Source organism: Urocampus carinirostris, chromosome 19, assembly GCF_059441175.1.
Source record: "Urocampus carinirostris isolate Australia breed hairy pipefish chromosome 19, RoL_Ucar_1.0, whole genome shotgun sequence".
NCBI classification, from domain to species: Eukaryota; Metazoa; Chordata; class Actinopteri; order Syngnathiformes; family Syngnathidae; genus Urocampus; species Urocampus carinirostris.
Window position 1 is genome coordinate 28,093,426 of NC_142367.1, and position 14,626 is coordinate 28,108,051.

General features: G+C 42.3%; 1 protein-coding gene across 1 annotated transcript in view; it reads left to right on the forward strand.

The window, feature by feature from the left end:
• The window catches only part of dock1 (dedicator of cytokinesis 1), a 197,617-nt gene that overhangs the window by 133,436 nt on the left and 49,555 nt on the right, over positions 1-14,626 (forward strand). The window contains exons 28-30 of the mRNA XM_088324183.1: positions 5,071-5,172; positions 10,945-11,039; positions 14,008-14,086. Coding sequence (XP_088180309.1) covers positions 5,071-5,172; positions 10,945-11,039; positions 14,008-14,086 — 276 coding nt within the window. The remainder of the gene's footprint in view (positions 1-5,070; positions 5,173-10,944; positions 11,040-14,007; positions 14,087-14,626) is intronic.

The window sequence follows — 14,626 nt, forward strand, 5'->3', positions numbered from 1 at the left end:
TACTGTCGTTTATATACATCTACTATAGTGGCCCGGGTCTATGAAACCCTGATCACTTTCAAATGATACTCTGATACTAAAAACCACAACGGCCGAGAAAATGATGTTAACTGACATTGCTGGTAAACCTGTGTGTCTTATTTGTGGAGCTTTTGTGGCCGTCATGAAGGAATTTCATGTAAAACGGCACTACGAGACAAAACTTCAGAGTAAGCTGAAAAACCTTGAATCCAGAGAAAAAAAATACAGAAAGTTCAAGAAGAATATGAAGATGTTTTTCACTAAAGCAAATTCCCAAAGTGAAAAGCACACATTTTATTTATATTTACCGTTTTTTCATATTTTCATTTTTATAGTTTTGACGGGAGATATTTTTATGGAGAGCAATGATTTTTAATTCATTTCATGTTTAAGTTTGTTTATTCCGGAATCATATTCCTGACCGTTTTTACCTCATATTTATTTATTTATTTTTTTAAAAAGGGAAAGTGTATTCAATAAATATTTATCCTGTTCGGCCCGCGACCAAAGGTGTGGTTTGAGGTCTGGCCCTCTTTATAATTGTGTTTGACACCCCTGCTTTACTTAAACAGGGCACAAAAAATTGTATCAATGCAAGGATTACGCATCAATCCGGGATATTTATTATGGACCATGCAAAAATATAAGGTAGCATTTCCCAGGTGTAAATTGTAATGGGAATGATCCGGTTTTGAATTTTCCATTTTGACTGAGAAAATCACAGAGAGAGTGTTCATTTCATTTTTGGCAAAGCGTTTGCACAGGATATTACTTAAGCCGCCAGCATGCGCTCGTCTTGATCGCGCCATCTTTTTTTAATGACGCCTTCTTATCCGTGCTTGATTTGCCTCGATGGTCTCCATCACGTACTCAGCCGTTGCTCTACCACTCAAATCACGCAAATGATTATTCAGATGCCTTTCTAATTGAGAGCCGCTTCATTTACGGCCTGTTGAATTCTCCTTGAGAGATCATTTTTGCCATTCAGGGTTTGAAAACATTTCTTTAAAGGCGCCGTCTGGAATTGAAAAAACGGCGCCGTCTTTTGGCCTAACTCTTCATTGCAGTCACTGTCAAGCAGCTTGTGTGGCGGGTGCAAGTACCGTCCTTGCGTTTCTTGGACAAACTCGAATAACTTTTCATTTTTCATCTTTTTTTGGGTTGGCGTTTGGAATGACAGTCATTTTCTTACTTTCACCGTTTTCACACTAGAATGACAAAACTGCTCGCTCCCCCTTTTCCCGCTTCCTAATGTGTTGAGAGTTAGAAAGGCTTCTTAAACTCAGTTGGGCACTTAATAGAGACATTTTTCGACTTCAACTCATGCCTTTATATCTTTACAATGGTCAGGTGCAATGTTCCCTCTAAGCTGCGTGCGTGCGCCATCACCCAGAGCTTTTCCGCGCACAAGAAAATCTAGCCAGCTCACAAAAATCAGGGCTTGAAATTGCTGATTAAAAAGCCAATTAAGTCAAAGTTACAGTGCATGAAGGTCAAAATACACGGGTTCCCCTGACGCTGTGTTCTAAATGCCGTATTTTGAAGTCAGTGTCGAAGTAAAACGAAGTGGAGTCAAGTCAGTAGAGTTTTTCGAGAACCGGCTTCTTCGGCTCGGCTCACTAAAAAGAAGCGGCTCTTTGGGTTGTTTTTGCTTTATTCCTTACACGACCAAATATGATGTAAAATTGTGCGCAAAATGACTCAAAGGAAGGGGGGAAAATAGAACAAAAAAGAAAAAAATACCAAAATGAAAAAGTAGTGAAAAGCTGAGGAAAAAAAACAAAAGAAAAGGAGAGAAAAAGAGAAAAGAGCAGGAAAAAGCCAGAAGAAAAGAAAGAAGCAAATAAGGGAAAAAAGGTAATACAGAACAAAAAAGTAAAAGCTAGGAAAAAATAAACACAATGAGATTTATTTTAAAAAGGAGAAAAAAAACTGGGGAAAAGAGGAAAATATTTGTGTTGCATTCAAATTATTTCCAATGATATTAAGTGAATCTTGTTGCCAACATTGTACTTTCCACTAAAAAATGTGATGAAATACAGTTCTGTATCGTGCAACCGACAAAATAAGCCCCCAAAAATGTTAGTATTATGCGACAAAATATACCAGCAATAAAAGAAATCTTGTGAAAAAAAATTGTAAAAACAAATGACGTTTGTAGGCCATCGTACACTAGTCAATTCATTCAAAAGTGAAAAATAATTTTGCATTGCCGAAAACTCCGCAAAATGTAACGTGATGTCAAGTTTTGGACATGTTTGCTCATGATTTAGTTGCCACACTTGGGATTTTCGTTGCTCACTGTTGCTTCAAGCGTTGCTCACTGACTTTGTGTGAACGCTCACACCCATGGAAATTTACAGGGAACATTGGTCAGGCGTGCCTGTTAATTCAGCCTTAAGCGGTATAAGCTTTGCAATAACCCATTTTCTACAAGAGATTTCCGATTCTGCACGCAGTTTGTCATAAAATGTCAATTTTATGGATGGGCATCTTTTGCATTTGAACTGTTCCTCTTCCGATTCATTATAGCTGCAAAAGCAATATATAAGTTTGGCGTCACTTGGGAATTTTCATTCTTTGACGAAAGCAAACCGTAAAGGACATTTTTTTCCCTAAAATTCTCAATGTCTTGACTATACTTTCTATTCATTTTAGAAAAAAGTCTGACTTTTCACGGAAAAAACACAAACGTCTCGGTGAGCCTAAATTATGTATATAAGGCGTTAATTGACTATTGTTCTCCCGAATTCCCGACGGCGCTCGGAAAACGACCTGTCAGCATTGAAGAGCTAATTGAAGTATTTGCTTCGTCCCGGCCGGCCGGCACGTGACCGGCATCCCGACGCCTCCCCTCCGGTCAAGCTCCTATCTGCATCGCGCAGCGATGCTAACCTGAGCCGACTAAGGTGGCCCTTGAGGGACATCACCGGCCTTTCTAATAAGGCCCGACGAGGGGAGGCCGGCGGGTTAATGAGATGGGGCACTCTGCGGGAAGGAGGCGGGGGTGGTCCGTTGTTTCAGATCGGTCGGTCGGAATCTTTCGGTTTATGACTTGAGGGATTGGGTGTACGGAAACCCTGCGCTACTTTGCGCTTGGGTTATTCAGGATGGAGCGATGCTAACCACCTGCACTTGAACACCACCAAGACCCGGGAGATGGACTTCAGGAAAACTAGAACTCACCTGGTTCCTGTAACTATCAAAGGAGAATGTGTAGAATTTGTCCAGACCCACAAATACCTGGGTGTGCAGCTGGACAATAAACTGGACCGGACTGCCAACACAAAAGCTCTATGCAGGAAAGGACAAAGCCGACTTTACTTCCTCAGAAGGCTGGCGTCCTGCAACATCTGCAAGAAGCTCCTGTAAATATTCTGTGAGTCTGTTGTGGCAAGCGCCCTCTTCTATGCAGCGCCAAGAAGAAGCCTCTCGTCCTAATAAACTGGTGAGGAAAGCGAGCTCTGTGGTGGGCACAGAGCTGGACGGCCTGACATCAGTAGCTGAGCGACGGGCACTGAAAAAGTTGCGGTCAATCATTCAGATTCCGATTCAGATCTACTTTATTGTCATTCTAGTACACGTGTATACAGAACGAAATGTCGATGCATCTGACCCCCACAGTTTCCTTGAATGTACAGATATAAATAAAGTTGTATTGTATTATGGCTACGTATAGTATTTTACCATAGTGCCGATAGTGCAAGAAGAGTAGCTAACCAGATGTGCAAAATGGGCAGTCAGGTTAACAAGTCAGGTACACAGTAACATTAACACTGTAACAATAACGCTGTAATTACAATAGTGCAGAGAGCAATGTGCAAGGAGTGGCAAGCTATAAAAAAAAAACTGCCAGTAGTGCAAAAAGTCAGATTAGCAGCCGTTTAGATTTAAGTTAACTATATGTTAGATTAACCATTTAACAGTCTAATGGCCAGGGGGACTAGACTATTGCGGAGCCTGGTGGTCCTGCACCGCACACTGCAGTACCTCTTCCCAGAGGCTAGCAGAGTGAACAGTCCATGATGGGGGTGAGAGGGGTCCCCGGTAATTCATCACATCCACTACACAGCATCTTCTCCAAACAGAACAGCAGCTACAGCTACAGACTGCTGTCACAGTCTTGTTCCACTGAGGAGATCATTTCTTCCTCATGCCATGAGGCTTTTTAGCTCCACCCGGGGGAGTATGAGCCCATATTAAACCACACGCCCACATTGCATATGACCCTATTTTTATGACAGTGCTTATTTTCTGTAGCACTATCTAATTATCTATCTCTATCTGTCTCTATGTGTCTCTCTGTCTCTTTTTCTTTTTATCTATCTATATATATCTATCTATCTATCTCTCTTTCTCTCTCTCTTCCTATCTATCTCTTTCTCTCTCTTTCTTTTTCTTCTCTCTTTCTCTCTTTTTCTTCTCCCTTTCTCTCTCTCTTTCCCTCTCTTTCTCTCTCTCTTTGTCTCTCTCTTTCTCTCTCTCTCTCTCTCTCTCTCTCCATCTATCTATATCTCTCTTTCTCTCTCTCTTTCTCTCTCTTTCTCTCTCTCCTTCTCTCTTTCTCTCTTTCCTTCTCTCTTTCCCTCTCCCTTTCTCTCTCTCTATCTATCTTGTTGTCACAATATGTTAACCCATTTTGTAACAACGACAATAAAGGTTCATTCTATTCTATTCACAAGGATACTGCTGGAAGTGTATATTTCCCTACAGGGATGAATCAAGTATCCATCTATCTATCTACCATTGGTTCACTGCTTGGCAGATTTTGATTTGTATTGATTTTATCGTCGGTTGTTGGTGCGTGTATCCAGTGGGCGTGACCGTCTGTGTGGTCGACCGTGATAGGCCGCCGTATGCTGTCAGTCAACCTGCCGGGGTGCGCACAAGTCAGTCTCCGAAGCTAATCGCCCGATAGCTTAAGGCAGCTTGAAAATAAATCTCGATGAAATCGGACCGTGAGGAAATTCAGTAGAGCGCAACGAAATGCTGACAATGGTCCCCAGGAACCGCAAGAACTGAAGGTTTACTCGACTTGTTGTCGTGCAGGGGAGCTTCGTGGCCAGCATGACGGCAACGCTGAGGCAGATGGACGACTATCACTACACACACCTCATCAACACTTTTGGCAAAATAAGAAGTGACGTGGTGGTAAGTAGCACTTGTTTATCCCGAAATTGCTCCAAGTCAGGGGTGGGCTGTTATTTGGAGTCTGGGGCCGCATCGAGTTCAAAAATGTGGCCAATGGGCCCCTCCTGGAGACCTATCCATTGTTTTTTTCATTTATGGAAATATATACACGCAGACATCTACATGTTATATTTCTTTAGATTAGTTTTTAACCTTGTTACTACCATGGGGGCGCCACATTAGACTAGCATTATTTAAATTGCTGTAACTTCGCAACCGTTATAAAATTGGTAAATGGACTGCATTTCTATAGCGCTTTTCAAGTCAATGAAGAGCTCCCAAAGCGCTTTACAATGTGCTTCACACCTACCCATTCACACACACACTCACACACCAATAGGGAATCGGCCTCCAAACGTTTTGAGGATAATCAAGATGCTAAATGGTAAATGGTCTGCATTTCTGTAGCGCTTTTCAAGTCAATGAAGACTTTCCAAAGCGCTTCACAATGTGCTTCACACTTACCCATTCACACACACACACGCACACACCAATAGGGAGTCAGCCTCCAAACGTTTTGAGGATAATCAAGATGCTAAATGGTAAATGGTCTGCATTTATATAGCGCTTTTCAAGTCAATGAAAACCTCCCAAAAAGCTTTACAATGTGTTTCACACTTACCCATTCACACACACACACACTCACACACCAATATGCTTATTGGGGGAATTAGGGATTCAGTGTCTTGCCCAAGGACACTTCGACATATAACACGGAGGAGCCGGGAATCGAACCTGCGATATCTTGATCCCAAGATGAGCGCTCTACCCCCTGAGCTAAAAAAAAACAAAAAAAACAAATCAAATTGAATCCGTTCTCCAAAAACACCCATAAGGAATCTCCAGGGCATCCACGTGTGGCCACAAACCAATCACAGGCAAGGCTTGGGATGACTCCTCAGTGTCGAAAAACACACGTAGAACACATTCGGCTTTGTTTTTTGAACATAGAGCAACTCTAACTCTTACGATACTGGGGGCTTACATCATCGACACTTCTCACTTTGAAAACTTTCTGCTTTCGGCTGCCATTTCACTATTTGCAGCTTGCAGAACATGATTTTCTTCCTGGTTGTTTTTATAAATTATCGGTGGATGCGGAAATCTATTTACGAGTTGCACCAATGGCCAAACAATGAAAAGAAGCTGCAACTGATGGTTTCTATGATACGGTACCAGTGTTGATTTGAGCTGTGAAAAGTGATGGGTCCCGGGGACTCGCATGCTCCAAAATCTATGGGTCCCAACAGAAATCTAGGGCTCCCCAAAATTTAGTCTTATTCAGGTTGAAATTGTAAATCGGCGACAAAAATCTATCTATCCATTCAGTTTTAATCATCAAATTATTAATTCATTTTCTGCATCAAATTCTTGTTGGTAATATACCGATGAAAGGGATAACCACAAACCTGTCTTTTTTTTCATTTTCTCCTTTTATACCGTAAATTCCGGACTATAAGCCGCTACTTTTTTCCCTAACTTTCAACCCTGCGGCTTATTCAGTGATGCGGTCAATTTATGTCATTTTTCTAACGGCCTCTAGCGGCGCTCGAGTGTTGCTACCATTAACTGCCCTGTCAAAGCTATATTACTGTTATTAAAGCTTTGAAAACTCTCTCGGTGTGCCGTCTTTCTTTGTAAATATGTGTAACCCATGTATAATATGTATTTGCAACTGTATGTTTTTGTAATGTATTTATTTGTATTTATTTTAGATACTTATTCTGATGTGTTTTGCACGGGTGAACGAAAAAGGAGGGGCGGAACAAACGCGGGGTGCCGAGTTTAAGTGGGGACCGTTAAAGGTGAGGGACAGACGAGGAAAAAAGAGGGGGTAAAAAGTTGGTTAAAGAAAAAGGAGTCTTCATCTGATATATTTTTCCCACCCTTACCTTTGGAAATATACACTTTTTTCCTTGGATTATTTTCAACGGGACCCGGACTCTGCAGGTCTGCATTAAACCTTAAGTACCGGTATCATTTTCCGTTCATTTTGCCGGCTGGGATTTTTGGACTGTGGACTTTAATGAAGGACATTTAGTTTCACTCGCGGGATTTTAAGTTGGATTTGGGTTAATTTTGTGTTTTTGTTACATTTTTAAATGTGGGCGCATGCGGCTTATATACAGGTGCGGCTTGTGTATGTACAAAATCGGTTTTCCTCTTAAAATGTGGTGGGTGCGTCTTATAATCAGGTGCGCTCTATAGTCCGGAATTTACGGTACTTCCTTTTTTTCTTAACTTCTTTATTCAACATCTCATCTCATCTCATTAGCCGTACCGCTTATCCTCAGTAGGGTCGCGGGGGGGCTGGAGCCCATCCCAGCAATCATCGGGCAGTGGGCAGGGGACACCCTGAACTGGTTGCCGGCCAATCGCAGGGCACACAGGGACAGACAACTCATTCGCTCATTCACACCTAGGGACAATTTGGACCGGCCAATTCACCTGAAATGCATGTCTTTGGAATGTGGGAGGAAACCCACGCAAGCACGGGGAGAACATCATCATTCGTAATATAATGCATCAAAGCAAGTGAGCCGTTGGAGAGCCGGCTCTCTTGAATGAGTTGAGCCGAAAAAGCCGGTTCTGTAAAAAGAGACGGGCTTTCACTACACAACTCAAGATCGGCGTGCAGACGAAAACTCGAACCGCGAGACCAAAACAACAATGGCGGATCTGCCTGACGAAAAGTTTGGAGTGCGGTAAATCTTTGTTTAATAAAAAATGTAAGCAAAAATGATGTGTCTAGGACGCAGGGACGCGGGCAAACCAGAACACCGCGGAACTCCGTTGCGGTCTCTGTGAATATATTCCTTGCAAGATGGTTGTCGTAGACAGAAACAGTGGGTGGGTACTTTAGCACAGTGACCGTCACCTAGCGGTCCAGTGGATCTCAAATTGCCTGACCTTGATTGTGTTCTCCCGAGAGAGAGAGAGGCGGCAGCGAGCCTGTTGGCAAGACAAACAATCTGTGCGAGGAAGCTGGAATCTTTGCACAGATTGATTGTTCCTCTGGCAGCCAAAGCCACATTTCAAAGCTGTCTGCAGCTCACAGGAGGGGATTTTTTTTCCCGCCTTCTCTCTCCAAACACGCCAGCTCAAATCCCGAAAAAGATTTGCCCCAGACGACAACACTTTGCCATTGCTTGCTTGCTTTTGTTATTACCGTAAATTCCGGACTATAGAGTGCACCTGATTATAAGCCGCACCCACCACATTTCGGGAGGAAAACCGATTTTGTACATACACAAGCCGCACCTGTACATTAGCCGCATGCGCCCACATTAAAAAAAAGGTTAACCCATAACCGACACAGTCCAAAAATCACAGCCGGCAAAATGAACGGAAAATGATACAGATACTTAAGGTTTGATGCAGACCTGCAGAGTCCGGGTACCCGTTGAAAGTAATCCAAGGAAAAAAAGTGTATATTTCCAAAGGTAAGGGTGGGAAAAATATATATCCACTAATGTCCGTTGCGACAACAAACACGTCTCACCTTTACTCCACTTCCCGTCAGCCCGCGTTTGCTCTGCCCCTTCTTTCTTATTCGCCCGTGAAAAACATCAGAGTAAGTGTCTCAAATAAATACAAATACATTACAAAAATATGCAGTTGCAAATACATATTATACATATATACACATATTTACAAAGAAAGACGGTAGACCGAGAGAGTTTTCAATGCTTTAATAATAATATTATAACTTTCATCCCAAACCGTGCCTGTGAAGGGTAGCAAAAACGCTACTAGCAACACGCTCGCAAAACAGTAATCGTCTGTTAAAAAAACATACCGTACTTGTAGTAATCACGGTAAACTGTCCTCATCTTCCTCCTTATGACTGACGTCATCAAGAGACTATGTCATACAGACGCCGTCCCACGCTCTCTTATTCAAAAACACGCTAGCAACACGCTCGCAAAGAAAAGTTTACCTGCAGTAGCTCTGTTTCCTTCTTTTTTGGACTGCTCGATTGCGTTTAGTTTGAAAGCTGCGTCATGTACCATTCTTTTTGCAATTTGCACGGTCAGGATATTTCTACGCTAATTTAATTTGTGCACAAGCTAAGGAGTTGCAGTCTTCCTCGGCGCATATATTCCACCGGTCTAAATCTTAGCTTTTGTACTTGAGCGCCGCTGGCAGCCGTTAGAAAAATGACATAAATTGGCCGCATCACTGAATAAGCCGCAGGGTTGAAAGTTTGGGAAAAAAGTAGCGGCTTATAGTCCGGAATTTACGGTACTTTTAGGACAAATCATTGTCTGTTTTCAGAGCTTTCTCTTGCTTTTTTGGGGGTAATTCATAAACACTCAAAACGGGACCATGAAATTCTCTAAGCATGGCTGTCATGAATAGACATAATGGAATTTCTCAAATGTTATGTGCGTTTGGCTTCGAGTTGGCAATTTTAGAACCTATTGTGACCACTTCTAGCAGCCCTTTCAAAATACTTGTCTTTAAACCTGTAACCGAATGCTACACATTTGAAACGAAATTGGACTGACTTGTGTGCGAGGAACTGTTCTTGCATTCAAAACCGTTTCGGCCTGGATTTGGTAGGTGCATCTTTAATGGGTTATATTAAAGGTCACTATAGCTAGCTTTTCATGACATCTGGCTCAGAGATTAGTTAAAATCTTCTCTACGTCATTCTAATCTGGTATATGCGAAGCTGAAGCAACGCAGATTTGGTCCAGAGTATACCAAGTATATGACACTCGTGACTCCATTTCACAGTCACGGTGTTAGACCAACAGACCTCGTTTTGCCCGAACGTTTCTATGGAATCCTGCATATGGAAGCTCATTGAAAAATGTATGTTCACTGTTGCGATACTTGACAATGAAAACCCATAGAACCAACTTGAAACAACCAAAAACGCCAGCCAAGTGCCCAGGGCAATTTGATTGGGTGAGGAGCATTGCTAGTAGACCGATATTTACATACATAGTGCAAACCTTTATCTTCTTTGTTCCTTTATCTTCTTTCTTTTCTTTTATCCTCACTGTTAAATGTGGAACTGAAGTGCCACGTCCAATATGTTCAACCCATTTTGTAACAATGACAATAAAGGTATATTCTATTCTAAATATTAAATTTAGTGATTGTTACAGGAATGTAGTATATTGTCATGATTTAATTGTGAGTGTTTCAAAACAGATGAGATAAATCTCATTAAGAAACGTAACATATCAATGTCTGCGTGCATATTTATTTATAAGTGAAACATTGGATAGGTCTCTAGGACTGGAGCCTTGGCCATTTCTCTAAACCCATTTTGGCCCACCACTCCAAAAAGTTGCCCTCCTTTGCTCCACGGTGTTAAGTCACTGCTGGAGGGAGACACGTTTTAAGTGGTTTACCCCTCTCAAGGGATATGACCAAGGTAGATAGATATATATTTGTTAAAATGGGACACGGGCTCTGGCATTATTATTATTTCATCAATGTTATGAAATCATAGAATGTCACACAGTGAAACAAAATGCGCTGAAGAATCAGCTTTTGTCTGCAATGCTGGTTAGGCACTTTTGCTGAATTTTGTCTCCAAATATATGGTTTATCTCTCTCTGGAAAAAAAAAAATCGAAATAGTTTGCTTCAATGGTTCTTTGGGTCCAAAAGGTTCCCGAATCCTGGATTATACTGTCACACGCTTTGTTTTTTATTCCAAGTCATTTCTCAAAGACATCATCTCAAACCTGACTATGGCAACATTGGTTTTCAGGACTTCCTGATGGAAACCTTCATCATGTTTAAAGACCTGATCGGCAAGAACGTCTACCCCTCGGACTGGATCATCATGAACATGATGCAAAACAAGTAAGTGGCACGCCCGTGTGGCCTTGAGAGTTCCCATGCTGACGTTGCTTAGGAACAGGAGTCAAAAGTGGGTTAGCGTAGCCGCGTAGCCGCGTTGCCGCGTCACGTTCTCTCCTCCATCCCCCGATCCCGTCATTAAAATAATATCAACGGCAGACGAGAGGCCAGTAAACAATCGCATGAATTATAAATGCCAAATCTCTCAACTTTCATGACTGCCGTCTTTTTCACTTTGACTGTCGCTGTGTTAATTTTATGCCAATCTGACTCGGGCCGCCGGTTAAAATCGGAAAAAGATGTTTGGTGTATTCAAGAGCATGAATAGGCATGGACAGTGTTCCCTGTCAGGACCAGAACGGAAACGGGACCAAATTGTGTAGCGTTTACCACAAGTTTTATTGAAGGAAAGAGGAAGGGCTGCGCCCACGATCCGGTCTTCGCTGGGCGCGGGAAGCAAGTCGCTCTCATACTCAAATTGTGGTCGGAACACGGAAGTGGATCTTCCGTAGCGAGCGATGGCGGTGTCAGGAGCGGAAAACAGGTCGGTAGCCGGGACTGAGAGACCAAGGTGTGGTCGGGGCCGGAAACAAGTCTTTAGCCAGAACGGGAGAGTAGACGTAGTCGGGGACAAAAGAAGTCGTAAGCTTGGACAGGAGTGCAGACGTGGTCAGGAGAAAGACAGGTCGTAGCCGTAGACAGACGGGAGCGAAAACAGGACAGATGGAAGTTGTTTGGTGTATTCAAAAACAACTCGTCACATTGTTTGAGTCAAGTTGCGTTTATTTGTCACAACTTCAATTGCAAGAAGTATCTAAGGGCTCTCCAGACTATATAGACTACTGATAAACCTTATCGTCAACATGAAATATCCCCCAGAAAAATGGAGTATTTTAATGGATTGAAATTTTTACGTCGGCCACGTGATCAAGAGAAGCACGCCCAAGATGCAGGTTGAGAATATAGACCAAAGTTGTCCGATGTCGTTAAAGGGAATTTTCTGATTTGGGTTGGCATTTGAAATAGCCCTTTTCTTACTTTCACCATTTTCATCCTGGAATAAAAGAAAACTGTCACTACGCGCGAATCACCGACGATAAAAGCAAGATGAAAGCAGATTAGGACAGTGAAAAAAAAAAGACTCTTCGAACTTAGTTGGTCATTGTTAAGACTTGCCTAATGGAGAAAATATTGAATTTGCAACTTTTTAAGGACACCAGAAACGACGCAGCCCACTTTTAAAGCCTGCCCTCGGCAAATGCTCTCACACACACTTTTCTTCCTGACCATGCCGCAGCGCCTTGAATATGGACGCAATTACTTTGTCCATTAGAAGCTGGAGTGTCCCTTAGCTAACCTCCTCTCTGTTTGTTCTCGCTCTTAATTAGCACACGTTGGCTTAAGCTTCCTCACTGGGGTGCAGAGGAGACTCCTCCATGTTTTTTTTTCCCCTGTAGCTAAAAATATTACTCGAGTCAAGTCATGTTTATTTGTAACGCCTGTAATCACAAAGAGTCTCAAAAGGCTATCTATCTATCTATCCATCTATCTCTATCTAGACATCTATCAATCTCTATATCTCTATCTATCTATCTCTATATCTCTATCTATCTATCTATCTATCTCTCTATCTAAACATCTATCTATCCATCTGATCCGCATAGACATCTATATCTATCTATATAGACATCTAGACATCTATCTATCTCTATCCATCTACCTCTATCTAGACATATATCTATCTCTATCTATCTATCTCTATTTATCTCTATACATCTATCCATCTCTATTTATCTCTATACATCTATCTATCTATCTCTATTTATCTCTATCTATCTCTCTATCTATCTACCTATCTCTTTATCTATCTAAACATCTATTTGGCTAGACATCTATCTATCTAGACATCTATCTACACATCTAGACATCCCTCTAGACATCTATCTCTACCCATCTATCTCTATCTAGACATATATCTATCTCTATCCATCTATCCCTATCTAGCTCTATGTCTATCTATTTCTCTATCTATCTACCTATCTCTCTATTTCTCTATCTATCTAAACATCTATCCATCTATCTAGACATCTATCTAGATGTACCTTCTTGATTTTGCTCCAAAATTGTCCCCGATCGATGTGTTTGAATGTAAAACGTCGAATATTTCGTTCGACAAATTCTATGGGAAGCCCGACAGCGGTGGAATTTGCCGAACTAATATGCTTTGTGCGGCAACGTTTAAGCAAAGAATCGTCAACGGCAAACTCATCCTGGCCCGAAACCGAGCTCGTGGCCTCGATAAATTGGTCGGATAACGCCGCTTGGCGACCTTCCCCGTATCTTTTGGCGCTCGACTTTCCCCGAGTTGCCGTACGTACGCACGTGGACGGGGATGGTTATCCGAGACGCTCTCTCAACCTCATTAGCGAGTACCATCGTCTGATAAATGTCGATGAGCGGACGGCGCCGCGAGAAACCGGTGGCGGGGGGCAACGGTCGATCTGCAATGAGAATTGAAAACGGCGCCCGTCTGTCAACGGGAGGAAAATAACTCTCATCTTAAATACTAAACAGAAAAAAAATGAATAGAAAAGGACAGTGTTCCCTGTCAAGACCAGAACGGAAACAGAACCCAATTGCGTAACGTTTACCACAAGTTTTATTAAAGGAAAGAGGAAGGGCTGCGCCCACGATCCGGTCTACGCTGGGCGCGGGAAGCAAGTCGCTCTTGTACTCTGATTGTGATCCGAACACGGAAGTGGATCTTCCACAGTGAGCAATGGCAGTGTCGGGGACAGAAAAACGGGTCGGTAGCCGGGGCTGGGAGAGCAAGGCGTGGTCAGGGTTGGAAACGAGTCTTAAGCCAGAACAGGAGAGTAGACGTAGTCAGGGACAAAAGAGGTCGTGAGCTGGGACACACGTTCTTCAGATCCCGGCGCCGAATAATTGGGTGTGTCTCTTATCCACGCAGGGTTTTTCTGCGAGCCATCGTTCAGTACGCGGCTGTGCTCAACAAGAAATTTTTGGATCAGACCAACTTTGAGCTGCAGGTAAGACGTGAACTCCTTCCCCACCTTTTGAGTTTGCCCCCGATCCGAGAATGGCGTCCGCTATGGAATTTGATGGCGAGGGGGAAAACTCTGATAATAGATGCCAGGGGTGCCTGAAGAACAAGGATACACCTAATCATGGATATTTCAAATGTTTGCATTTGTTTTGTGGGCCAGCCAACAGTCTTTATATTCAAACTTTTTGATAGCATTCTGAGCTAGATAGAATAGAATAGAATCTACCTTTATTGTCATTGTTACAAAATGGGTTTACAGTGTGACAACGAAATTGGGCATGACACTCCAGTTTTACACATTCACAGTGAGGTATGAGCCAAGAAGATAAAGGAACAGAGAAGATAAGGTTATAAAACAAGGGGGACAAGGCTATAGTTATAATTTACATGGTATTTACATAGCTAGTAGGGTTGGGTAGGGTTACTTGAACTGGATTACTTTCAATGACTTTTGGATGACTCCAATACCAAATATGCTAAGAAAAGACAAAAAATAAACTAAATAGGAATAAAATGACTCCAT